General features: G+C 47.0%; 2 protein-coding genes across 8 annotated transcripts in view; one reads left to right on the top strand and one right to left on the bottom strand.

Annotated features, from left to right (window-relative positions):
* The window catches only part of SMOC1 (SPARC related modular calcium binding 1), a 154,335-nt gene extending 145,770 nt beyond the window's left edge, over nt 1–8,565 (top strand). Inside the window, exon 12 of one of the 4 annotated variants that reach the window (XM_032179741.2) lies at nt 6,448–8,565. In XM_032179741.2, the coding sequence (XP_032035632.1) occupies nt 6,448–6,461 (14 nt within the window). In that variant the 3' untranslated portion in view covers nt 6,462–8,565. Of the gene's footprint in view, nt 1–6,444 lie in introns of all 4 variants that reach the window. The other 3 variants (XM_032179740.2, XM_032179739.2, XM_032179737.2) reach the window with 3 other exon arrangements.
* Nucleotides 8,566–17,111: 8,546 nt separating this feature from the next.
* Nucleotides 17,112–27,282, bottom strand: part of SLC8A3 (solute carrier family 8 member A3) — a 151,262-nt gene continuing 141,091 nt past the window's right edge. For 2 of the 4 annotated variants that reach the window (XM_032179585.2, XM_032179583.2), the window contains 4 exons: nt 24,935–25,059; nt 23,958–24,057; nt 21,657–21,932; nt 17,112–19,218 (listed from right to left, as the gene is read on the bottom strand). In XM_032179585.2, the coding sequence (XP_032035476.1) occupies nt 18,842–19,218; nt 21,657–21,932; nt 23,958–24,057; nt 24,935–25,059 (878 nt within the window). In that variant the 3' untranslated portion in view covers nt 17,112–18,841. The remainder of the gene's footprint in view (nt 19,219–21,656; nt 21,933–23,957; nt 24,058–24,934; nt 25,060–27,282) is intronic. The other 2 variants (XM_058429615.1, XM_058429616.1) reach the window with 1 other exon arrangement.

The raw sequence follows: 27,282 nt of genomic DNA, 5'->3' as shown, positions 1-27,282 counted from the left end.
TGTGTGTGTGTGTGTGTGTGTGTGTGTGTGTGTGTGTGTATAGGGGAAGGAGTAGGGGCAGGGATTGCTCTATGCAGTCACTCTGGGATCCAGGCTGAGAGTGACTCTGCCGTCTTCATCATGTGGCTTCTGAGGTTACTCTGGGGGTCATCTCCATCCTCAGTCAACCAGATGGAGTAGACATGAAGCAGTGCATGCGAGGGAGTTTCATGGGCCAGTCCTGGAAATGACACTCATTCCTGCTGGTATTTCACTGACCAGAGCTCGGTCACTAGGAAGGCTGGGCTTTATGGGCCAGCCCTGGAAATGACACACATTCCTGGTCATAATTCATTGGCTGGAACTCAGTCACTAGGGAAGGGAACCCAAGAAGAGAACAGCATGAATTCTGGTGAACACCTAGTAAGCTCTGTCACAGCAGGGCAAGTGCAGAGCATTGTAGCAACATATATAGGGGCACCCAAGACACTAAGGAACAGATAGCCTTGGAAAACTTTGTGAAGGAAGCGATGCCTAAACCAGGGCTCAGCAAACAATGGCCTGAATGCTCAATCTAGTCTGTGGCCTGTTTGTGTACAGCCTGTGAACTAAGAATGATTTTTGCATTTGTAAAGATCTGTAAGTTTGTTTTGAAAGAAGAATATATAAGAGGGACTGTACATGGCCCACAAAGCCTAAAATATTTACTGTCTAGTCTCTTGCAGATAAATTTGCCAACCTATGGTCTAACCCATTACTGGAAACATAAGTAGGAGATGGCCAAGCAGAGAGGTCAGGAGAGGGAAGAGTGTTCTAAGCCGAGGCAAATGAGGAGTGAAGCTCTGGAGGCGAGGAAACAGTTTTCAATGAGCTGAAGGATGTTTGTGTGACTGAAGTGAATATTTTAACAGTGATAGGAAGAGCAGGGGTGGTGACAAGAGTCAAGCTGAAGTTGGAGAGTTTTTAAATTCAGGTGAAAGAGTTTAGACTTTATAAGGGTAGTAGAAAGCTGTTGAAGGGGTTCAGAGAATAGATAGTATCAGTTTTTCTTAAAAAAGTTTTCTGGTTTCAGGGTGGGACATGGATTGGAAATGAGCAAGTCAGGGTCACCCAATAGGAGGCGTGGCACAGTCCAGGCTAGAGTGATGGAGAGCCAAGTTATGAAAACATAACAGGGTAAGGGGGATGGAGAGAAGTAGGTGATTGGAGATCAAGTTGGGTATGGGACAAAGGTAGGTTTGTTCAACTGGAGGCAGGGCTGCTCACTGAGATGGGCAACATGGAAGGAAGAGCAGGTTAGGTATAGAGGGATGTAGAGGGTGCCCAAGTATGATTTGGACACGTTGAGTTGGATGCACATGAAGGATGAGTGGCTCTGTAATGCAGGTGAAGGGTCTGAAGATGCAGATTTGGGTGATGCTGACTTATTTGAATTGGAAGCTTTGGAAAAGCTGAGATTTCCTAAGGAGAGAGTTTGGCAGAAGAAGACAAAAAGGCCTTTTCCTTGTTCCTCAGTTGTCAGAGTAAACCCAAAGAGTAGCATGGGAAATGGATGGGTTTCCATAGGAACCTGGGTTTGGGACCCGCTCCTCCACCGCCCGCCCCACCATGGCTGGTTTCTGGCCTTGGTTCTGGGGCTTACTGGTGTGTGACTTCATTACTCTGGGCATGCCTGTCTGATGCGGGTGCTTCTCTGTTCCCATAGTACTCTGAGTCTGCAGGACTCAGCAATGAGTCAATGGTTCAAACCCTGCCTCTTTCACCACATGCGGCTTGAGTGTCCCTTATCTGAAATGTTTGGGACCGGAAGTGTTTGGAACTTTTTCAGATTTTGTAATATTTGCATTACACTCACTGGTTGAGCATCCCAAATCCACAAAATCTGAAATGCGATATGCTCCAGTGAGCATTTCCTTTGAGCATCATGTCAGCACTTAAAAGGTTTTGGATTTTGGAGCATTTTGGATTTCAGTTCAGTACAAATTACTGAACCATTCTGCATTTCAGTTTCTTCACCTGCTTAATGGGAATAATGCTATAGTCTATCTCATAGGACTGTTGTGCTGATTAAATGGGACAGTGAGTGAAAGCATTCCCAAAGTTCCTGAGAAATTGAAATAACTCAATAGAAGTTCAATATTACTATTCTTCTTCGTAAGATGAACTTACACTGTGTTGCAGTTTACTCTTCCGATTACCCCTTGAAGCCAAAAGGATTCTCTCTCTCAATTCCTAACCTCTAGCACAGTACATGGCACCTGGTAGTTCATTAAGTCCTTGTTAAATGAATGAATAAGTGAAGGAATGAATGGATGAGGGGGTTGCCCCTTCCGGTGACATTATGCTCTGACACACTTGGAATTTGTGGTCCTTTTGCAGAGCACAGGCAGATGGCCAATGTCGGGAAGAGACCATCCAGTGTTAATGTATACCCAAGGCATACCGGGGCACTCCTGGGCTGAGCGATGATGCTCTGTACTGCCCCTGCCTTCGGCCCCCTTCCCGTGCTGGTAGTTCTGGTCTGCACAGCACACGGAAGCCAAGCAATGGCTGAGTGTGGTGAGCTCAGATCCACCGAGCTCAGGGACTCCTCCTAGCCTTCCTCTGAAGCCTTTCCAGGCACCAGGTGTCTTCCAGTCCCAGCTGACACACAGGACCTGACAGAAGCATCCAGAGAAAACTGAAGTAGAATGTAGATTTAGGGATCCCTGGTCACCTGGATGTTCCTCCTCAATCCAGGCTCAGCCGCGGACAAGTGTTAGTTTCAGTTATCCTCATAGCTTTGCCCACAGAGGCCCCTAGGGTGCTTTGGAGTGCAACTGTCCTTCTTCTTGGCCCAATGCACCCTCTTGAACCCCCCACCTCAAAGGTAGGACTATGGAGACCAGAGAGCTTTGGAATTACTGTTCACCCCTAAACACACTGCCTGGTTGAAAGTCTGGCCAGAAAGCCCGTGTCTGTGACATGTCTCTGAATGTATATACACATGTCTGTTTGTGCATGTCTCCGTGGGTAGGCCTGAGTGTGCACCTGTCTGTATTTATGTCTGTGTCTGTTTGTACATGGTCTACACTTATGTCTTTAAGTATGGCTATGTGTGCATGTCTATACATATGTGTGCATGCATTGTGCATATGTCTGTGTATGTCTGTGCATGTGTATGTCTGTGTGTGTATGAGTGTGATGGAGTGAGGGAGAGTAGAACATTGAGATAAGAGGAAGAGGGTATGTAGGATTAATCAATGGGGTGGGGTAAAGTGGAGGCTGAGTAGACCTAAAGCCTATGCAGAGGCAGAAAGGATTCCTGTGTCCCCACTCTCCGTTTCAACACACACCACAGGACTCACTTCTCTGGACCCAAGCAGCCCGGAGCTAGAAGGCTCTGTGTTCTCTAGTCCATTTTGCAGTCTAGGAGTCAAGGTTAGCCCAGAGAGGAGTAGCGCTTTGCTCAAGGGTGCATGTGAGGTACCACCACTGCTGGCGCTTGGCCCAGCCTCAGGATTCCTGGGCCAGACAGCTGTCCCCTCCAGGAGAAGGACCCCAGTGTGTTTGAAGATGTCACCTTGTGTGAGCAGGCCAGTCTTGGTTGCCTGGTGAAGCCAAGGGAGTGGCCAGTGGGGGAGTCTGGGGAAGAGGGAGCAGACCAGCCTGGGGGCAGTGTGGGCAGGAGTAGAGGTGTTGCAGGGGGTGAGGGTGCCACCAGCAACCTGAGCTGGGAAGCCCACAGTTTCCAGGCAGGCAGTGCCTGTGGGATGACAGACCACTATCGAGAGGCCCAGGAGCGGTGTGGGATACCATAATCAGACACAAGTAGGGGCTGGAGTAAGAGCAGAGGCCCTGAAGTCAGACGGGCCTGGCTTGATTTTAATCCCAGCTCTGACAATTGCCGGATCTTTAATCCTTGGCAAGTTACCTAAACTCTCTAAGCCTCCGTTTCCCCATTTGCAAAGTGGAGATTATAGTACCTACCTCAACGATTTGGTGAGGATGTAATCAGATAATGTGTGTGAAGAACTTAGCACGGTACCTGGTACATAGTGAAGGCACAAAAGAAATTGGTAGCGGTAGAGGAACATGTCCGGGAACGAAGGCATGAGTTTCAGAACTGCCCCCTCCATCCCTCTGCTCTGCAGGGCGGCAGAAAAGCCCCTGTGGTCAATGGCGTGCAGGGGCTCCGGGAGCAGAGCCTATGCGTCGATCATCCATCCCGTGTCGTGCGGTGCCCCCTGGTGGGCTGCGAGGGGCTTGCATGCTGGGTGGGTGGGGGAGCAGAAGCTGGCTGGGGGAAGGATGCCGAGCTTGGGGACCAGTAGAGTTTTGGGTCCAAGGGACTGAATTTTTGGAAATTCCACTGGAACACAGATATTTTACCAACCAAACTCCTCCCTGGAGAGCTGAATTCTCTGCATAACATGCCTCTTTCTTCACTTTCCCAATTTATAAAGCGCCTTCACTGGGATCATTGTCATTGTCCTGTGAGGCAGGTGGGGTGGGGTCTAGTGCCTCCTTCTCTCAGAACTATCAGCTCTTCTTTTGCCTTGTCTGAGGATGCCAACTGCCTGGGGCTCAGGCTTCTTCTCTCCCATCCTCCCTGGTGGCTCAGAGCATGATGCTGGAAGCAGCTAGCTAGGTCGGAATTCGCTTTGCCACGTGGAAGCTGTGCCATCCTGGGTGGTTACTTGATATCTCCAAGCTTCAGTTTCATCATCCTAAGATGGAGATAATTTTATCACTCTCAAATAAAGTCACTCTGAGGATTAACTGATAGGACTTAGGTAACAGGATTAGCACATAAGCCTCCATGAAAAAGAGCTGGTTACGGCTAGCTTTCCATTTTGCTTCACACATCTCAGCCTGGTGGGCAGGACTGCTGTGCACCTCCTTTTTAGATGTGCTGACCTTTCTACTCAGCAAGGAGAGAGGCAGCTGCTGGAGGGAGCGGAGGAAAGGTGGGATTTGAAGTCAGCAGCCTGGCTCTGCCGCTTCCCACCTGCCTGCCTGCCTTGGGGCTGTCACCTTCTTTTAGAGTTCGTGTCCTCTGTAAAATTGGATAAACCGATATCCACCCCACGCCCACTCCACCCCATGTCCGCTCTCCTTTCTTCAGTTGTAAGGAATATTGGCATAACCCAGGGGACGTGGAGCTGTGGCTCACATGACCAACGGGTGGGCTTGGGTTCTGCAGCGCTGTACACTCCTCAAAGCCTTTTCTCCTCCTCCATGAATTCAGTGGATCCTCAAGGCAATTCTGAGAGGGAGGCAGAGCAGAAGCCGTACAGCTGTGGTTCTAGCTCCCGGGCTGTAGACTGATCCAGGGAGGTTCCGGGGCGTGCAGAGTCACGTGGCCCTAAGCATCTCGGGGGGCAGCTCTTGATGTGCTTGCCCCCAGCTCCTTGCTCCTCTTCAGGAGGCCAGGACCTGCTGGAGCAGGCCTGGCAGTTTCCACAATGGCTCAGCCCCCTGTGGGGAGATGTGGGTGTCGGCAGAATGAGCCTGGGACTTTGTGTAAGTCGCTCCTCTGCTCTGAGCTGCTGCTGGATTCCTTCTACCTCTGACATTCTGTGACTCGGGGAACCAAGACCTGGGACAGTTCTGTCCAGGTGCATCAGCACCAGAGCCCTTCTTAGTGGATAGCTGAGGGTGCTATCCACTAAGAGGTGCCCAGCAGGAGCCAGGCCTTATGGAAAAGGGACTTTGTGTGAAAGCGTTGGCCAGTAATAAGTTCACCTGAGCCATAGACACTCACAGAGCAAAAAGCAGGGCCGAACAACCTTTTTGCTCTTTCCCAAGTCTGCTCTTTATTCTGAGGGTCAGAGGGGACAGAGACCCAGCATACGGGAGAAGGTGCCAGTTCTCTGGGTCAAGGCCACTCAGTGTCACATGTTCCTGGCTTGTTGCAGTTGGCAGCCTTGGCAGTTTCCCCCAGGGAAAATGAGCAGGCACAAACCCATTCAGTAAGTTGCCCCTTTCTGGGCTCCTCAGGGGTGAAGGGATTGGCCAGGTGACTTAAGCTCCCATTTTCAGGTTGTTTGCTGAGGACAGGAGAGAACTACTGGGTCAATGCCAAGGGGATTCTGCCATCCCCACCTGTAAACAAACCCCTGCCGTTTCCACCCCAGTCCCAGGTTGACAAGCTGGCATGTGAGAGTAGTGTGATCTGAACAGAGTGCACACCCTGCAACCCACACTTCCCTAGGCCAAGCCTCGTTCTCTCCAATGCCAGACTTATTTCAGTCGCAGTGGTGCTGCCTCATAGTGGCAAAGGACAGGCTGGTAATAAAACATGCTCATCTGCAAGTCCAGGCAACCTGTGCCCCACCTAGCCCATGGAGAACAGCAGGTGGAAAAGGCTGCACTTGTGGGGAAATTGATGGACATAGTTGGATTTCTCACAAACCCAACTCTAACTTCTTGCTTATATCTCCCCTCCGCCTTTTTTTTTTTCATTCTCCTTCTTTCTCTCAGTAGGACGCCTCGTCTAAGGAGCAGAAAACCCAAGGGCAGGTGGAGAGTCCAGGGAGGCAGGATGGACCACCAGACACCTAACCTTCAGCGCTGCCCATGGCCCTGCCACATCCCGTGTAACATAAGTGGTGCCCACCATGTTTGCACTTTTAATAACTCTTATTTGCGTGTTTTGTTTTTGGTTTCATTTTAAAACACCAATATCTAATACCACAGGGGGAAAAGGAAAGGGAAGAAAGACTTTATTCTCTCTCTTATTGTAAGTTTTTGGATCTGCTACTGACAACTTTTAGGGGATTTTGGGTGGGTGGGGGAGGGTGTTGTTGGGGCTGAGAAGAAAGAGATTTATATGCTGTATATAAATATATATGTAAATTGTATAGTTCTTTTGTACAGGCGTTGGCATTGCTGTTTATTTCTCTCCCTCTGCCTGCTGTGGGTGGTGGGCACTCTGGACACATAGTCCAGCTTTCTAAAATCCAGGACTCTATCCTGGGCCTACTAAATTTCTGTTTGGAGACTGACCCTTGTGTATAAAGACGGGAGTCCTGCAATTGTACTGCGGACTCCACAAGTTCTTTTCTGGTGGGAGGACTGTGTTGCCCCATGCCATTAGTTGTCAAAATTGATAAGTCACTTGGCTCTCGGCCTTGTCCAGAGAGGTTGGGCTAAGGAGAGAAGGAAACTGCCCTTGGAGAGGAAGGGAGTCCAGATCCCACGAATAGTCCACACAGGTACCGGCTCTCACAGGGTCCATGCGTTCCTGCTCTCCAGACCCCCAAAGGGCCCAGCATTGGTGGGAGCACCAGTATCTTAGTGACCCTCTGAGCAAATTATCCACAAAGGATTTGCATTATGTCACTCGAAACGTTTTCATCCATGCTTAGCATCTACTCTGTATAACGCACGAGAGGGGAGGCAAAGAAGAAAAAGACACAGAAGGGCCTTTTAAAAAGTAGATATTTAATATCTAAGCAGGGGAGGGGACAGGACAGAAAGTCTGCACTGAGGGGCACGGTGCCAACAGGGAAACTCTTCACCTCCCTGCAAACCTACCAGTGAGGCTCCCAGAGACGCAGCTGTCTCAGTGCCAGGGGCAGATTGGGTGTGACCTCTCCACTCCTCCATCTCCCGCTGTTGTCCTACTGGCTATCACAGGCCTGGGTGTGTGGGTTGGGGGAGGTGTCAGTCACCTTGTTGGTAACACTAAAGTTGTTTTGTTGGTTTTTGGTTTTTTAAAAACCCAATACTGAGGTTCTTCATGTTCCCTCAAGTTTTCTTATGGGTTTCCAGGCTTTAAGCTAATTCCGGAAGTAAAACTGATCTTGGGTTTCCTATTCTGCCTCCCCTAGAAGGGCAGGGGTGATAACCCAGCTACGGGGAAATCCCGGCCCGGCTTTCCACAGGCATCCCAGGCTCCTTCCCGGGATTCCAGGGTGGGCTGCCCAGCCTTCTGATCCGAGGCGCAGCTCTCTCTGCCCAGGTGCTGTGCCTATTCAAGTGGCCTTCAGGCAAAGCAGCAAGTGACCCTTAGCGCCCCTTCCCATAAGCAGCTGTGGTGGCAGTGAGGGAGGTTGGGTAGCCCTGGACTGGTGCCCTCCTCAGATCACCCTTGCAAATCTGGCCACATCTTGTATTCCAACCCGACATCCCTAAAAGTACCTCCACCTGTTCCGGGTCTGGAAGGCGTTGGCACCACAAGCACTGTCCCTGTGGGAGGAGCACAGCCTTCTTGGGACAGGATCTGATGGGGTCTTGGGCTAAAGGAGGTCCCTGCTGTCCTGGAGAAAGTCCTAGAAGTTATCTCACGAATGACTTGTGGCCCCGCCCCAACGTGGAAAGGTGGGAAGGAAGCCTCCTCCCGTTAGCCCCAATGAGAGAACTCAACATGCCGGAGCTGAGTGGGCCTTGCACCCTGGCCCCACTTTCGGGCCTAGAGGAGGCATGCACACATGGAGACCGCGCCTGCCTGTAGATGTTTGGATCTTCCAGATCTCCCCAGGCATCTTGTCTCCCACAGGATCGTGTGTGTAGGCGGTGTTGTGTGGTTTTCCTTTGTGAAGGAGAGAGGGAAACTATTTGTAGCTTGTTTTATAAAAAATAAAAAATGGGTAAACCTTGGCGGCTGTTGCCTCTTTGGGTGGCTTCCTTTAATGAAAAGGCTTTATTTCCTAGAAAGCTTAGTTCGTTTCCCTGGCCTGGGTGCTCTCCACTTCCATCCAAGGACATCTGAGGTGCTGCCAATGATGAACCTAGCAGGGGACCCGGAAGTGGCCAGTGTGGTACTGCACCCAGAGAGGGGACTCCCTTGCTAAAGGTGTTTGTGCACGCTCTGTAATTCTTCCTCTTACCTCTACCCACTTATCTGCCCCTCGGATGCCCCTCCCTGACTGCCATTCCCTTGCTCTCCCTGGAATGTAGGGAATGTTGCCGGCAGAGCTTTGGGGGCAGCGCTTGGGGAGGAGCCTATTCCATGGCTTCAGGCTGTTGAAGGTGGGTACATTGCCATCATCCAGATGACAAGACGCCAGGCTGAGATGTAGCCATAGGTGGGGAGCGGACCTCCAGTGGAGTTTTTCAGCCTGTGCCCCAGTTTTGTGGGGTATCTATTCTGGCTGAGGCTGCAGGTTTGGTTTGCAGAGCTGGAGAACTCCCGGATGAGGATTGGCAGCAGGGGTGGAGATTCCAGGTTTTCTCCAGCATGACCGGCCTCTTTGCCTTTTTCCTTCTGTGCACACACAGCTATCCCTGGAAATGACCTCCTCAACCATCCCCTTGAGAACCTTCTCCAGATTCCTTGTGCCACATTCTGCCCCCTTGTCTTTGCAGGTGAACAGAAGATAATTCCCCTTGTAAAACTCTCCTCCAGCCTTTGCTCCAGCTAGCCTTTCTTGGGACAGGGTCTAAGCCCCGGAATTTGATCACACAGGCCACTCCTCGTCCAGGGCTGGTCCTTCCTCGCAGCTCAGAAGAGAGGACAGGCAGTTCACGGCACACTTACCAAGTGCCAGACACTGCCTGCTACGTATACAGGCCCTGTCATATGTATGTAATACCACAACCCAGTGACACAGGCATCATTGTTCTTATTTCTCAAGTGTGGACTCAGACTCAAGAGTTCAGTGACTTGCTGGGGTCACCCAACTGGAAAGGCAGAGCAGGAATCATACTTAGATTTTCTGACTGCAGGCCTGGAGCTCTGCCTACTCCTCAGCTGACTTCCTTAAGGGTTAGAACTGCAACCGTCTCCTTCCTGTCCAGCTTGGGCCCTGGTGGGAGTTCCATCCAGCAGTCAGTGCATTTTTTCCCCAGAGCAGTTAAGGGTCTTATTAAAAGCCACTACTTTGCTGCGGCCTGTACAGGCTTTGGGGGTTTGGGGAAGAGAAGGCAGGCACTTGTCCCTGCAGGGAGGGACTTGTCCCTCACTGGGAGGTTTGGGGTTGACCTTGCCTCCAGCAGAGATCCCCAGCCTGGCATGGAAGGGGCAGGTCTGAGCTCACACTTGACTGCAGGGCAAGCTGCAGGCCCCTTCTGCCTTCCCCTGCATTCACTAAGGACAGTAGAACTAAGAGTCAAGGAAAAGTGCAAGATAGATCTATCCCATTTCTTCCTCCACCTGGAGATTCCTGAGCTATGCTCAGCCTCTGTGGGGTGGGGAAGACTGGGGACATTTTTAGTCAGGATGCTGAGAAGTAATTCCTGCTGGGGCCAGGCATCTTTTCAGGGCTGCTGTGATGCCAAAAAAGAAGGGGCCCCAGGCCCATCCTTACTCCTGGTCCCCAAAAGGATCCAAGTGGGATGGGAAGCTGGCAGCACCAACCCCCTTGTAGATTAACAACAACAACAAAACACCAAAAAATAAAGCAAAACAACAACAACCAAAAACGAAAAAACCAAACCAAAACCAAAAAAACCCTAGATCACCAGGCTGTTCATCTGGCTATTTACTCCCAAGTTCCTGAAAGACCTGCAAGGCCACAGTTGTGCCCACCAAGGAGGCTGAAGACCTTCCCAGGCACCATGACCTTCTGGTCTGTGGTGTTAGGCCTTTTTCTACTACACAGGTGGAAATAGGTGAAGCTTGATCTTTTCGTGCAGCACTGCCAAATCAAGCTCTCAACCCTAGGGCCTGGATCAACATTCCCCTTTGTGTGCCTTTCATGAGTTGATAAGGAAAAGGGCCATGACCTTGGTTCCATGCCTGCCTACTCCTGCAAGTGTCTGTGCTACGTATGGGGCACAAGTCTCTTGTCACTTCTTGTCAAGTCTTGGTGGGGTACTCTGGCCAATTTCTTCTACTCCTCTAACTCCTCTACACCACCCCCAACCAACACCTCACCCAAGCAGCCCCTGCTCCCTCTCCTGCTCTGCACTGCCCCTTTTTCCTCTGTCAGGATGCACTCTGTGAAAGCTGTCTTGCCTGTATCCTCCTAGCCAGAGCACTAACTCTAGCTACTGGTCGATGGTACTGTATGTGGCACCCCAGACCAGGCCTGTCTCCAAGTCCAGGGCAACCCTGAGAATTCACACACTTGATGGTCACATGCGCTGTATACTTGGATGTGGTCTCTCCACACAATGATGGACACGTTGCTCAACTGCTCCTAAGACTCAATCAGGAGAGACCAGGATAAGCTGCAGTAAGTACACCCTTCCCAACCTCTCTGGCTCAAAACAGAAAGATGTTTTTCTCACTGCTGTGACACAGCAGTGAGATAACGAGAGTAATGTACTCAGCACAGTGCCTGGTACAAAACTGGAGCTCACTATCTGTCAGTCATCCTCCTCCTCCTCCTTATTTGTATTATCAGTGAGCTTTGGCAGTGGGAGGAGCCTGAAAAATCATCTATTCTAATGGTCATACGTGAAAAATCTAAAATCTCAATAGATAGGCGAAGTGGCCATCTCCAGGTCAAATACTTAGCTTGTGGTGGAGCCAGAATTAGAATTCACTTCTGCCAACTCCTAATTTAGCATTCTTAATAGCAATTACGTTGCTATACATTTAAAGAGGCATATAGCATATATAGACGGAAAATTCCATTAAATGATGGAAAGAAGTGTGTCTACTGAGATGTTGAGTAGTTCACTGTATCAGATTCTAAAAAATGAGTTGTTTAGGGAAAGGTACGATGAAATATACCTGATGAGGCAGTGAAATGAGGTAGAGATAGAGTGATGGGATGCACATGCCATTGCAAAAAGCATGATGATGCGGGCTGCATGATGGAGTTGTAAGTTCTGGAGGAAAGCTAAAAATGGAGGAACAGATTAATAGCAGCAGCCAAATCACATGGTCTGGCAGGAAAGTCAGGGCCAGTGGAGAGAGCACCTACTACAGGAGTCTTCAGCCTGGTTTTGCTATGAACTAGCTGTGTGTCTTTGAGCCATTGGCTTCACCTCTCCTTGGTGTTTTTGTCCAGGAGTTCTCACTGTATGTCAGACATTTTGCTAAGCCTGTTATCTCATGAAATCATTGCAATGACTCTATATGGTGTGCAGAAATCTCCTGCCTGCCCCATCTGGAGCCATTCTTCCCCCTTCTTCACCTGCTGCGTGCTCTGCCTGGGGGACTAACATTTATGCATGGCATCAATGGAGTTCTTGTGCTCTCTGGATGACCAGGAGTCCAGTGGGAGATGGGAGAGTGGGACGGGAGGGAGGACAGGGTGTTATTCCCTGTAAGGTTGCCTTGGGCTGGCTTTGTTTTTTGACTGAAAGGTATCACTCCTCTCTAAGAGGCCTATCTACCTGATTCTCTCTCCTTCTCAGTTCCCGAAACCTCTCCTCCCCTGCCACTTGGGCCTAGGAGGAAGCAAACTCATAAAGTGGAACTCTGGGTTTGGGCTGGTCATGAGCAGCTCAAGGATAACTTCCTTGATGAAGGCAAATAGGACCCAGTTAGTTCATGATAAAGGGTGGCATCATGAATACTCAAATTATCACTGAATGGGGTAGAGAATAAAGTGGAGAGCAAGGTGCTGGGAGATCAAGCAGTTCTAATACTTTGTTACTAGAGCAGTTGCAGTATTTTCAAAAATTATGGCATCACCCGATTCTTTGCATGACCCTTGAGAACATACATGGGGGAAAAGGTCTAAGATTACAAATCAGAATCTAAAGATTTGAGGTACCAGAATAGTTTACCTTGAGCTACACCTCCTTCCCAGATTTTTAAGAAAGAATGATGCAATCCCATTTCTGGGAATATATTCAAAGGAAGTGAAATCAGCATCTCGAAGAGGTATCTGTATATGCATGTTCAATGCAGCATTCTTCACAATAGCCAAGATGTGGAAATAACCCAAGTGTCTGTCGATGGATGAATGAGTAGAGAAGTTGTAGTGTGTGTGTATGTGTGTGTGTATGTATGTGCATATGCACACGCACGATATGCATATAATGGAGTATTATTTGGCCTTAGAAAAGTCCAGCCACTTCTGACAACATGGATGAAACTGGAAGATATTATGCTACGTGAAATAAGCCAGGCACAGAAAACACAACTACAGCATGATTTCACTCATATGTGGAATCTATGAAAGTTGGAACTCATAGACACAGAGTGTAGAAGGGTGGTTACCAGGGGATGGGTAGGGGAGAGAGGAAGCTGTTGCTCAGAGTACACACCTGCAGTTATAAGAGGAGCAAGTTCTGGAGACCTAATGTCCAGCATGGTGACTGTAGTTAATGATAATGTGTTGAGTACTTGAAATTTGCTAAGAGAGTAGATCTTAAGTATTCTCATCACAAAAAAGGGCAACTATATGAGGTGACAGATACGCTAATCAGCTTGATTGTGGTGACTGTTTCACAATGTAAACAAATATCAAAACATTATTTTGTAGACCTCAAATATACATAATTTTTTATTTGTTGGTTACACTTCAGTAAAAGTGTAAGAAAAAAGAAAGAATAATGAATTACCTTCAAGTTTACTAATAAAGGCTGATCTTAGTTTTCATAAAGTCAGTTTGACTTCCCCTCTCCTTTGTTTCTTCCTGAAAATGCCACAAATGCCATATGACACACCTACCAGGGCTGTGTCCTAGGAGTCTATTTTGGATTCCCTTTCCCAAGAAGATGTCTTTTGAATCACCCCTTCCCTGGGGTCAGATGACTCTCCATCAGAAAATTGTAATCAGGCTCCTTAATCCAAATCACTTTATCACAGTTAAATTTCTCATTTGGAAATTTCCGTCAGTCTGCCCTTGGCTTTTACTGGCACATCATCCATTCAGGTGCCCCCAGAGGAAGTGCCTCGCTTAGTAAGAATGGAGACAAAAGAGAGGAGAAGGGAACTGTGGGAGGGTGAGAGAACCAGTTGCTGACTGGCTTCTCTCACCTTCCCTCCCTGGACCCTGGCTGCCTCTCTAGGGAACTCTCTCTCGCCGGCTAGATCCAGCTTCCTCTAAGTCTCATTCTTTGTTCTGGTGTTTGCAACAAGGGTTCATAATATTCTGGGAAGAGCTTGAATTTGGAATCAGAAGACCTGTGTTTGTGTCTGCCTCTTACTCTCTGCGTTCTCCTGGGAAATCATCTAACCTCTCAGAACTTCGTTGATAAAATAAGAATATCTACCACGTGTGGTTCTTATCGGACTCAAACACATGTATATGAAAAGCTTTTTGTAAACCGTGAAAACCCACGTAGACATAGGTCAGATTGCTCTTGGCCATCAATAGTAAAAATATCTATCTTTAATCACAAAGGGAGTGTGGCAGAGGCAAACATTGAAACACATTTCATCCTTTTGTAGTATAGAATGGTCAATGGGAAGTGGCTGCCCCACCAAGGATGATATCTCCCAGTCTCTTTTGCATGTGAGTGGGTTGAAGTGACCAGCTTTTACTAATACAAGAATATGAGTGAAAGTAATGAGGGTTACTTCAAAACCAAGGTAGTCAGGAGTGTGTGTGTGCTTTTTCTAATTTTTGTTCCATCTACTGCTAGATGAAGAACACTCCAGGGCCCCAGAGGCTGACAGAGTTACAAAATAGAAGGAAACTGAGTCCTTCTGAATCATCTGAATCATCACATGGAAGAAAGCCACCTGCTGTCCAAGAACATCTTTATTGAATTATTATGGGAGTGAGAAATAAACTTTTATTTTGCTAAGGTATTGAAATATTGGGGTTTATTTATTACAGCAGCTAACATTACCCTAATGATAAATGAGCCAAAGGGGTGGACATGTTGTGGCTCAATCAGTAAGAAGTGCTGAAAATGAACACGTGCACAATGGCTAACAATGTCTTCTTCATATTGACTAATACACAGGCCATAGGGCCAAGGAGTTGCAAAGCGGCATCTGCAATGGTGTGTCAATGAAGGTAGCCAGGTAGTTTGAGTGTGTGCATGCACGTGTGCATGCATGTGCGCACACACACACACACTGCTTTTGTATATATTCTAGGATCACAATATTAAAGCTAGAAGTAATTGGCTTCAGAGGTCATTTATGAAAACCTCACGTATAGTTCATGAAATTGTGATGCAGAGAGAAGATGGATCCAAAGGCAAGATGGATTGTTAGTGGGGGCATCTAAACTAGTACCCAGGGCTTCAGATTCCTGGGATGCATTCCTCAACTCTCCTCCTATGGTTCATTCCAGCTTCTGTTTTGACAAAGCCTAACACCTGGATAACCCAGAAAGGACTCAGAAAATGGGAGCGATGATGGACACAAATGGATTTTGTGATTTTGCATCTATTTAATCTGCTAAAAGGCTTTTTTTTTTTTCGTTTTTAACATAATGACTGGCAAAAAACTGAATGAGGCTTTTAGTCTAACTCTTTTTCCCTGCCTGCTTTTTGTGCTAATCTGCTTCACTCACAAATCCCATTGACATCTCGTTCTCAGCTTCCATGGCAGGAATTGTGTTCCTGATGCTGCTTTCTCAGCCCCATTTTTGGCCATAAGTTTAAGCCCAGGACCCTATCGCAGATAGCTTCTAAACCTCAGCAGAGGGCACAGTGGGGCCACAGTTAAGATCCACCTACCATTAGCTTTCCTCTTGACCTCTATCCTAGCCATGCTGACTGCTGCCATTCCATGACTATGCCATGTCATACTTTACCCTTGTGCCTTTGAATGTGCTGTTCACTTTTTGTCCATCCTTCAGTATAAAGCCCCTCACCAAAGTAAATCATGATTTCATCTTCCTTCAAGATCCTACTTACCTGTTACATTCTCTATGAAGTCTTTCCCAATTCTTCCAGGCTGAGTTAATGTTTCCTTCCATTGTGTTCCCATGGCACTCTGTTTAGGTCACTCTTAGAGTGCTCAGTGCATAGGACTGCCATTAGCATTTGCACTTTGGTGTCCACATGTGTCATAAACCTCTTCCCATCACTTGGCTTTCGGAAGGGGCAATAGTACCTACAATGTGATCATCACCCTCCTCTCCACACCTGGGTTGTTTGTACCAGAAGTGAATATTTGACACAAAGCACCCAGTCCATAGGCACCCCAACACTGTGACTGCCTTCTACAAAGGATTCTGCCTTCTCGGAATGGCCCTCTGGAGACGGAGAGTTGGCCATATTCTCTCGATTGAGAATTTGCACTCAGAGGAAAAGATGGAAGTTCCAGTTCATTGTGGTGATCAAAGCTGTGAGGTCATGATATAGTGTCAGGGCTGGTGACTGTGCTGGGCTGTGTGTAAGAAAATAGAGGAAGCACCTTGGGAGATAAAGGAAGAGGATGGGCCCAGTGGGCAGAGGAAAGCAAGGGTGAGAGAGGCCAGGTGGCTTGGGGGAGGTGGGGTGAGTGGGCTCAGTTCCTGATGGCTTTCAGGCTCCTACGGCCTGGCTGTGCCTTCTGCCTTGGGTTCCACAGGATCCCCCCACCAGGCCTTCGCAGCATTGCCTCTGTTCTTTGAACAAGTTTAGTGGGCTTCTGGATCACTTCCCCCATGTAGACTGTGAGCTTTTTTGTTTGTTTGTTTTGTTTTGTTTTAGACAGAGTCTGGCTGGAGTGCAGTGGCACAAACTTGGCTCACTGCAACCTCTGCCTCCTGGGTTCAAGCAATTATTGTGCCTCAGCCTCCTGAGTGACTGGGATTACAGGCATGGGCCACCATGCCTGGCTAACTTTTAAAAATTTTAGTAGAGCTGTTAGCCAGGCTTGTCTTGAACTTCTGGCCTCAAGTGATCCACCCACCTTGGCCTCCCAAAGTGCTGGGATTACAGGCATGAGCCACCATGCCCAGCCTAGACTGTGAGTTTCTTGAGGTCAGGAACTATGTCTTGCTCTTCTTTGTATCACCAGAGTGTCATTCAATATATTCAACATGCTCCTAAATTGTTTGTTGAATGAATGATGAGTAAATGAATGAGTGAAGACATGTCTGTTGGTAATAGGTGCAGGGTACTGTTTTCCTAGCTGGAGTCTGGCGCGGCCAATGCCTTTCTGATACAGAAACCTCCTTCCTCTGCAGTTACCACAGCTCTTACTACTACTTACATCTTCCAACTTCACAAAGTCCAGGTTTTGACAAGTGGCATTTTCCTGAAGTACTTTTGCTTAAAATATACTGGGTCTGACACATTGGCACCTGAGTGTGAGAGGAGGTGACACCTTCACCTGAGTCACATCTCCTCAGAAGAAGCCCACAGTGGCCCCCTGGACCTTCCACTGAAGAAACACAGGGAGAAGCAAGCTATATGTAGAGAGATATAAGTATAGCTTTTATTTTTTTTTTGAACCAACCCAACATTTCCACTGGCAACTGTCAACATAGCTTATGACATGAGCACTGTTTCTTTTTTAGTTATTTTTTTCTTAAAAAATGTGTTTAAAATTAACAGGTGTTTTTTAATTTCTCCCCACCCCTCCCACTTAGAAAATGTATTTATGTCAATGCAGAAAGCCTAAAGATCCGTGGGCAGTTTCGTGATGACGTCTTATGTCTGTTTATTTGTGTGTATGTGTGTGTGTTTTAAAGCCAGGTCCTTCCCACATTCGTTGGGAAAAGGTCTGTAGGGCATGGAGATCTCTTCTCTAAAAACCCAGGCTCCACGGGATTATGACAACTAAGATTCCTCTTACTGGAGCAAGAACTACCCCATAGCCTGGAAAAAGAGCTTCATGAAGTTTAAAAACAAGCAGGAACGTGGGAGAAATGAGGAATTCCAGTTCCTATCTTGTAAAAATGCTTTCATACGTGACCTGAGGGACTAGGAGAGGTGAAGGGAGCCCCTTGTTCTCTTATAAAATCTCTAAGTTTTTACACCACTTCAAGAAGTATAGTCAGCCCTCTTTGTATAGAGCATTAGGAAGCAGAGAGCGGTGAAGCTGACATTTCTCAGGCACACTGACATTTAAAATACAAACTTTTCTCTTAAAGATCTCACTGGTTGGATATCTCTTCTCTCTTGCCTCAGGTACAAAGCCAAAGATACTCAAGAAGGCCTGTATCACTTTTGTTCTTCCAGTAGCCCTTTGTCCTCACACACCATTCCTATTTTTGTCCCATCTCTCCTACTTGGCGGGTCTTCCTGCAGAAGGATACACAAGTAGACATTGACACAAGAAGACAGGGAATTGGAAAGACTTGGGCAGAGAGGGACAATTGCTTTTTGTATTTGACTTGATTCAACATAAGCATAAAAAGCTCCTCCTGCTCCAGTTGAAGCTCCTGTAAGATCTTTAGTACCCTGCGTGGGTGAGTGAGCTTATTTCTACCCCAACGCCATCACTCCTCCCAAGAATTCAGAGAAAACAGTAAGATGGGGAACTGGATCTTGATTGAGCCAAGAGGTGGCGGGAGAGCATGTGTCTGAAAATTCATGTTTCTCTCTGTTGGCTCAGACCTGGAATTCCTTTGTGGCACCTTTTTCACTCACTTCAGAAAAAAAAGACAAAACAAAATAATAAGCAAAACCTAATGGCAAAACTAAAGCAACCACAATAATGATTACAATGAAAAAAGAACCCTACCCCAGCCACATGAATGTGACTCATTTTCACATCTTGTGAGGTGAGTGAGATAATAGGGATGTATGGAATTGGGCAGAGAGGAGAAACCCTGCCTCCAAAGAAATGAGAGGCAAAGGAATAATCAAAAGGTGGAATAGAAGGAGGCAAAAGGCTCTGACCTTTGTGTTGGGTCAGGGATATCAGGGGGAGATGGGGTGGAGGTGGATTTGTTGCTGTTGTTTGTTTGTATTTAATTAAATACTGTGTAAAGTCGGTGATTCCTCCATTGTTTGACTGATTAAGACTTTGCCCTTTCAATTAATTGCCAGGGCCTAAGTTGGGTGAAGTTCCTGGGGCTTGGGTCCTGATGCTGCCTCTCCAGGGCAGCGCAGCCCGGAGAGGTCACTGGTGGGGAAGTGCCCTTCTCTTAGGAGAAGTCCTAGGCCTGCCCTGCCGGAGGCTCTGTTCTGTGGCTCAGAACCCCTTGATGTAGCAATAGGCCTCTAGTGTGGCAAAGAGTATGTAGAGGAGCCACAGGCTCACAAAGAGCCATGTTGTGGCGAGCTTGCAGCCACGGGGGCCACCAAGCTCCCCTCCCAGGTGCGGCCGCCGTCGGTACAAGAGCACGCTGATGCAGACAAATGCAAAGATGGTGAAGAGGGTGACGGAGAAGGCCAGCGTTCCGGCCGACACGTGGAACTCCTGTCCCTGCAGAGCCCAGTAGATGGCGGCCACGGACCAGGCCAGGCCGATACCCAAGAAGACGTTGACGGCGTTGCTGCCCGTCACGTTGCCAATGGAGGCGTCTGCATATACATCCTGGAGGGCAGCAGCTTTGCTGGCAAACGTATCTGGAAAAGGACAAAGACACATGGGAACTGGTAGGAGGCTAAGGTGTGCAGGGCTTGTCTTCCAGTATGCCCAAAAAGCAGCTTGAGCTGGTGGGCTGAACCCAGGAATGAGAGACAAGGGCTAGGGGGCCACTCCTACCTCCTAGCTCTGCCACAAGCAAGCCGTATGCCCCTGGGTAGGTCACATCCCTAGTCTGGGCTTCCCATTCCTCATCTGCAGTGATCTGAAAGATTCTGAAAGGCTTTCCAGTTCTGATATTTACTGAGTGGGCTTATTGTTCTCCTTTGACTACTTTTTCAGTAAGGGAAGTTTGCCATCCCATAATATCTCCCCAGGGAACCTTGACACCCTGGGAAGCTGCTTGGAGTAGATGCCTGATTTTAACAGTCATATAGGGCATTTATTCACGAACCACCAACAGTTATTGACCAATGCCTACTGACTCAGCACTGGGCGAGGTGCTGGATTTTGGGGACAGAAGACATGTTGGGGAGCCATGATGGGGACATGGAGGGTGAACTGTGGACTCAAGGAAGATGGGGCTCTGTCTTTGTGATTTATATATGTATCACAGGGCCTTGCAGGGTGTTTAACTTTAGATCTTGGCACAGATTGTAGATACAAGGAGGACTGTCAGAGACATCTAGCCCAATTCTTTTATTTTACAGGTAAGAAAAATAAGGGTCAAAGAATTTACCCAAGGTCACATAGGATGTTAGCAAGAGACTTGACCCTAAAGCCCTCATGTAAGGACCCTTTCCATACCATCAACTATATCCAAAGAGCTTCAGCCAAAGCCACTAAATCAGATGAGTGGATCACAGGATAATCTTCTTAAAGCCTCAAATGTTGTTAGCTGTTGTCTTGGCCAATTACAAGGACTTGGAGATGCCCAAAGGTATCTGCCTGGCTTGCCTCGTTATTGCCATTTTTTTTTAGATCCCCCAGAGAAAACCTCTTACCCTTTCTTGCCTATGGCCTTGTTTTTTGTTTGTTTGTCTGTTTTTGTTTCTGTTGTTATTGTTGTTTTTTGCTTCTGATCCTCTGATATTTCTTCCCACCTCTGTGCTTTCCCCCATATTTCCTCCCTCCCCTCTGATAGTTCAGGTCCCCCAGGGCTTGGAGAACAGAGATCACAGGGCATCTCATCCACAGGCCTTCCTGGGATCATCCATCTAATTTCCAACCTCCTGATGCATTTCCACGATAGCTAAATCTCTTGCATCACTAATGGACAAATAATCCCACTGGCCTGCGCTGGGATTTTGGAAAGAGGTTTTCCCAGAGTTTGATGTGGATTCAGCTACTCTCTTGAAGGATATGTTTGCTTGGTACAGGAAACATTTCCCTTGGTCCAGCCAGAAGAGTCCTGTCCGATGAGATTCAGCCTAACCTCCCTGCAGGAGGATGTGCTCTGTTTCTTTCTGGGGCAACTGGGATGCCAGCTCCCTGGCAGAAGTTCTGAGTTCAGAGGCCCCAAAGCCCCCAACTGAATTAAGTAAAGAACCTGGGCTAGTGCAGCCCCTGTCTACCTGCTAACTCCTACATTCAGGCCCAACTTCCTTCCTTATGCAGTACCTTTTCTTTTTCTTCCTAGGATTTAACAAGATAACTTTAATTATGGTAGTTGAGTGTTGCCTCCTTCATTAGATTATAAACTCCATGTGTGGAGGAAGCATGTGTATCTTGCCTTTCACTATAGTCCCAAAAACTAGCACAATACTGTAACAGGCATATTACGTGCTCAGTAAATATTTGTTCAATGAATAAAGGAATGTCTGCTCCTTTCTGTTTGTCTCTGAGTGTTCCTAAGAAAAAGAAAGAGTATGTAATTCATCCTATAAAAAGATAAAAGCTGTGGAGCTTCCTTTGTCTGTTCTGCTAGGAGATACATTGTACTCACAGTGTCCTTCCAAGTAGAGGAGGCCAAGAATGTATGTGGGCATTTCTCCTTTGATATCTTTGAGCCGGCTAATCTTTAACCTCTCAGAGATCACCAGAGGTACATAGAAGGAGAACAATACGTTCTTTTAACTTCACTGTTTGTGGTCTATTCACATAATGTGGAGGTTAAGAAATTGGACCATTTACTTGGGCATGTAGCTTAACCTCTGTGGGCCTCAGTTTCTTTGTCTGTGAAGTGGGGATAATAACTTACCCTATTTAATAGGGCTTTGGGAAACATTACAGGGGGAAAATGTAAATGTGTAAATTGCTGAACACTCGTAGTGCCTGTCACATTGAAAGTGCTCAAGAAATATTAGCTGCCATTACTAATGTCATTATTCATCTCTTTGATTGACTTTTGTGCACTTTAAGGGCAGAGGCTCTGTTAAGTTCAGATCTGAGATGGTGTGGAAGATAATGAGATGGAGTCCAGGGGTCATTTGAACCAGGTAAAATCCTCTTTGCAAATTCAAGCACCTCTCATTCTCACCTGGGACAGAGGTGCCAAATGCCACGAAAACAACAGCTGTGACTGAATCCTTGAGACCAATGGTGCAGCCGAAGTGCGAGGCCAAGTCCCCAATGATGGCGGTGAGCATGCCGATGATGAGGATGGAGACGGCGAAGCAGGCCCAGCCGTGGCAGTACTCTGTGGGGGGCACACAGGCAAACAGCACCTTCCAGAAGACCGTCAGGAAGTGCATGACGTAGTCAAAGCAGGAGGGCAGCCTCTCCTCCCCGGATTCATCCTCATCCTCATCCCCTGCTGGAGGCAAGATAAACAGGCAAGGAAAGGTTAGCGAGGTCAGATTCATGAGAAAGTCAAGCCCAACCCGCACCACATGCATCATCCGCTAGAAGGGGACTCCAGCTGTCTTCTGGGCAGCTGGTGAGGGCCAGGGCCAGGGTGCCAGAAAATAGTGGGGAAACAATTTGGGCTGCCTCATGGGTCAATTTGAATGCAGGGCACCAAGGTAGAGTGGGAGAGAGAAGGCCAGGGAATAAGGAAGAGAAGAAAGAAGGAGATTAAGAGGGACAAGACAGTGGAGCAGAAAGAAAGGAGGATGCAAACCATCATTCTCAGCAAACTAACACAAGAACAGAAAACCAAACACCGCATGTTCTCACTCATAAGTGGGAGTTGAACAATGAGAACACATGGACACAGGGAAGGGAACATCACACACTGGGGCCCGTCAGGGGGTGGGGGATAGGGGAGGGATAGCATTAGGAGAAATACCTAACGTAGATGACAGGTTGATGGGTGCAGCAAACCACCATGGCACGTGTATACCCATGTAACAAAACTGCGTGTTCTGCATGTGTGCCCCAGAACTTAAATCATAATAAAAAAAAAAAAAAAGAAAGGAGAATGCACAGGTTGCATTTTGTTGTCTAGGCAAAGAAAAGTGAATGATTTCAGTTTTGGACTGATGTCCAACATGGCCACTCTTCACTGGACGCCAGCAGGGCTCCTGTCAAATTTTCTGACCTGACTGCTGCAATAACCATTGTGGTTCTGGTCATTATCTGTCCCCTGAGGGATGGCTGTCATTCCAGATCATGAGAATATATTGCAGAGCCAGTGCCATCCTCCAAATACCTCATGGGAAAGAGCAGGATGGGCCTTGATTATCCTTGCCAGGAAATGTGGGCAGGGTTGCCCACTCAGCAGCCCTGGAGGGGAGGGTGTCCTGAGGCATGCCTGTGCCTTGCCAATGGCAACCTCTGTCATGTTTTGGCGTAACTGGTAGAAGCTGGGTTTTGAAAGAACAGGAGTCAGAACACTTGAGTTCTCATTCCAGCTTTGCCATGAAGAAAATCTGTAAGCTGGGGTAAATCATCTCTTATTTCTGAACCTCAGGCCCCTCCTTTGTAAAAGGAGCGGGTAGATGATGTGGCCTACATTCCGTTTATTGTCTCGAGGGGCACAGTCAGGTCATCAGAGGGGGAGCTAGAAAGATCTAAAGCAGGTGATGAGAAAAGTGGGGCAGCAGAAGCAGCAGCAGCAGCAGCAGCAGCAAACCTCTCTTCCTGGCTGTCCTTTTGCTCTGGCTCTAGGGCCTTGGGGATATGACCCTGTGGGTTGCTATGACAACAAAGCCTCTCAATAAAAGACAAGGCCAGTAGTGCTCGGCAGTGCAAGGAGGCCTCAGTGGTGCTGAGAGGTGATGGTGGCGGTGGTTGGGAGAACTTTTCCATCCCTGTTCCAACCAGCAGTCCCCGCAGGCTACTAGGACTCCTGGCTGTGCTGTGGGTCACTACTAAGGGAGCCTGTCAGTAAATGCCGAGGGAGGAGTTTGGAATCATCCAGGGTGTTTTGTTGAAGAGTTGATGGAACACATTTTATAAACTCCTAACTCCCACATCTCTAAATCAGAATTGTCCCACATTTTACAGAAGAGGGGGACCAAACAAATGAAAAGAAAGAATGACGGAAATTAGAATTTATTGAGTTTGGATTTTATACAAGGCTCTGTACCTTTCTACCTTTCTGAGAAAGGTAGCAATAGTTCCCCTCTGGAATGAGGACATTGAGGTCAGAGAGGGTACATTGTTCTAGTTCACACAGCAGAACAAGGATTTGAAACCAGAGATAGCCATGTTTCTCAGTTACGCCATGATTCTCTTCCAAAGTGATCCAGTGAAGCAGTAGGCACCTAGGACTAGAGCTGGGAAGACTGAACACACAGGCCTTCCCAGGGACTGGCGGGCTGTTAATGTGGCTTTATGCTTCCTTCTCAGAGGTTGCCTGCTTCTCCCAGCAAGGCCAGCCTGAGACGCTTCTCACCTGCACTGACGGTGATGGCCTCCATGAACTGGTCCCTCCAGGAATGGGTCCCCACAACCAAGGCCAGGTTTGTCTTCTTGATCAGTTTGTCCACCGTAGTCTGTTAGGAAGAGAAAAACTTGGAACCATGAGGTTAGAATGCTCAGAACCAATGAGGAGTCTGGTTCTTCAAAGGAATGAAAGATGCCCTGTCTCCAGGGTGTTCTGACAGTTATGCATGGAATGGCCTTGGACGATCTCTTTTGGGGCAATCCTTCTGTTTCCCTTTGTTTTTGGTTGTAATCTTTTTGTTTTGTTTGAGACAGGGTCTCACTCTGTCACCCAGGCTGGAGTGCAGTGGTGCAATCATGGCTCATTGCAGCCTCAACCTCCTGGGCTCAAGCCATCCTCCCACCTCAGCCTCCTGAGTGGCTGGGACCACAGGCATGTACAACCACACCAAGCTGATTTTTGTTTTGTTATATTTTTTGTAGAGATGGGGTCTCCCTATGTTGCCCAGGCTGGTCTCAAATTCTTAGGCACAAGTGATCCTCCCATCTCAGCCTCTCAAAGTGCTGAGATTACAGGTGTGAGTCCCTCACTGCCTAGCCCGGTTGTGACTTTTGAAATTGACTATTTAAAATAATACAATAAAGAATAATAATAATGATGTTAATATATCTTGCCCTGTAGTAGTGAGTTTTAATATTTTTGCTTTAAAAATACAGTTAAACAATAGTAATAATACATCTCAGGACTTTCTAGTCCACTTATTTCACATTCTATATTATGTTTCCTCACAATGTTCCTAGCATACAAATGGCCAGCACTATTTGTTTCATGTTACAAATGGGGAAACTGAGACCTGGGGTGGGTAAGTGATTTGTTGAGTTTCAACTTCACATATTCACTAGTGAAAGTGGAAAAAAACACCCCAGGTCTTCTGCCTCCCACTTTAATTTATTTATTATTCAATTAGACCTCACTATTTGCCTGACCTTGAACTCATAGGACTCTTCAATGATGACTTCTAGTTTGGGGTGTTCGCCCAATACTGGCTTTCCCATCTCTGCTATCCTCTTGGCCTCCTCTTCCTCCATAGTCAGCTTCCTGTCTGTCACCTCTGCAACAAAACAAAATCAGACTCACTTTAGCACCTTTTCCATTCCCTGGAAGGATACAGCTCAGAGTATTAGGCATGGGAAGTGGGTACAAAGCAAATAACTCTTGGGAATGGGGAGTTTATATATATTTTTAGTGCCTTTTTTATGAAGTACTAAACACTTTATAACCAGACCATGAGAATGTCCCTTGCAGACTGGGATAAGCATTCCTCTTTCTCTTTTATACCTGGGTGGACAACCTGACCCAAACGTCTCCTGAGAAATAGCATCAAGTGAAGTTCTCAAGACATTCAGTGAGATGTTGGGGAACTGGGAAGAAATGGCAAGTGTTTTGACGTTGAACTATTTTGAACAGTTGGGCCTGTTTGTTCAACCACTTCCTGTAAGAGTTCTTGAAAGTGCAGAAGTACATGTATGTACTTCAAAGGAAATGTCTACTGGTTTCACAGCATCTTGACTCATTTACCAATGGTCCCTTCTCATGTTGAACAGTTTTTTTTTTTTTTTTCTCCACTTTGGCTGGTGAGTCCATTTTAAGACCACTTCTCCATGAAGACATGTTTTCTGGATTAGAGTGAAATAGAGATTGAATCTTTTTACTCCCCTTTGATTAGAAAATTACTCTTGGCAGCTTGTTTCTTTCAGAGCTCATTTAAACATCTTCCCATCCAAGTCCACATTCTCACATGCAATTAATTCTTTTATTCAGCTCCTTAATTGCTTTCATTCCACACAGTAAACCTCCCAGGGGAATCCTGTAGTCCTTGGATAATCTCAAGGACAAAATGAATCAGAGGCCAAGAAGGTCTTTTTTCTCTAGCTGGGGAATTGGTGAAGCAAGGGCAGTCGTGAGACTCCAACTCTCGAGTTTGCGAGGAAAGAAATTCACTGAAAAGACTATAAGCCAAGAGTTTAAGTTACCAAGCAGAGAGCCTTATATTTTATGTAAGAATTTTCTTAGTTGGCCTGCATGAAGATGGTATGAGAGTGTGCGGAGACTTCCTGAGCTCGCTGTTTTGCTCAGTGTTCAGGCACCAAACACAGAAGGCAATCCTAAAATGTCTGGGAGCTGTCCGTGGTGCTGTCTTTCCGCTAGTGCTGGTGGCCACTTTTGGAAACAATGTTTTCTCAAGGATCCGTGTTTTCTGTATATTTCCAAGTCAGCAGACATCCTCTAGCAGCCTGATTTCATTTAGTCTATTGAATTTGAGTCTCTGATTAGTTAATTCTGAAGGTAGATCTGGGTGAATCTAAGGTTCTGGCTATGAGGCCAGCAACCCTAGAAGCCAGACAGCAAGCTACTCTGTGTAAAAGCCCTTAGAAAAAGACACACAGATTCCATACTCTTTTCCTTTACTTGCAGGTTTAAGCACCATATCACAATGCCTATCTTAGCAGTGACAGTATTACTCCACTCCTTCCTCCCCAATTCCCCCATGTCATATTTTATATGTGACACAATAACTTTATACCAATATAATGAGCTCTCCAGTGACATATAAATGTACCTGTCTAACCCCTTGTCTACCTATCAATCTAGCACTATATCCATTTGGCAGGATATTGATCTACTTACTGACCTGTCCACCTCTGTGGTGACAGTCAGCTTTTCCCTCTAGCTTTCTGCAAAAATCCCTTTGACAAATAACCAGTCCTCTATCTTTGGATCTCCCACAGTCCCACAGAGGCTCTCTGTATATATTTGTTAATTGATTGAGTCACATGCCTTTAAGTTAACTCTAGTTTCTAGTTTCTTGGTTTGGCAATAATCCCTGCCTTTTTCTATTTTTTTCATGATCATTCTTTTAAATTCAAATGTTGTTAATTTCTTCAGAGAATTATAGGTCTTCAATTTAGAGGACCATAGTGATTCTGATATCTTGTTTATGTGACTTCTCAGAATTTCAAGTAAAGAGAATAAATGGCAGGTGATCTAGATATTCAGACTGACTAAATAAACTCTCAGTTCTAAGAATAGGAAGAGAGGCTGGGAGAGCAGAGAAAGATAGAATATGAAAAGGATGGAAGATTGAACAAATATTGGAAGGACAAAGAGCTTGCCAGGCCAGACAAGAATAGGAAGTTGTAAACACTCTGCAGAGTGATGTAGCTGGTGCTCCTCCTGCAAGGCGCCTGAGCTTGTGGGAGTAGCTCAGAATGAACATATTCGTTCTCTGTCTTTCACCACCAGGCACATTAATCATGTTTGCCTGTCCACCTAG

Source organism: Hylobates moloch, unplaced genomic scaffold (assembly GCF_009828535.3).
Source record: "Hylobates moloch isolate HMO894 unplaced genomic scaffold, HMol_V3 SCAFFOLD_16, whole genome shotgun sequence".
NCBI classification, from domain to species: Eukaryota; Metazoa; Chordata; class Mammalia; order Primates; family Hylobatidae; genus Hylobates; species Hylobates moloch.
Note: the sequence above shows the minus strand (reverse complement) of the source record. Positions and strands in the feature narration are given on the sequence as shown.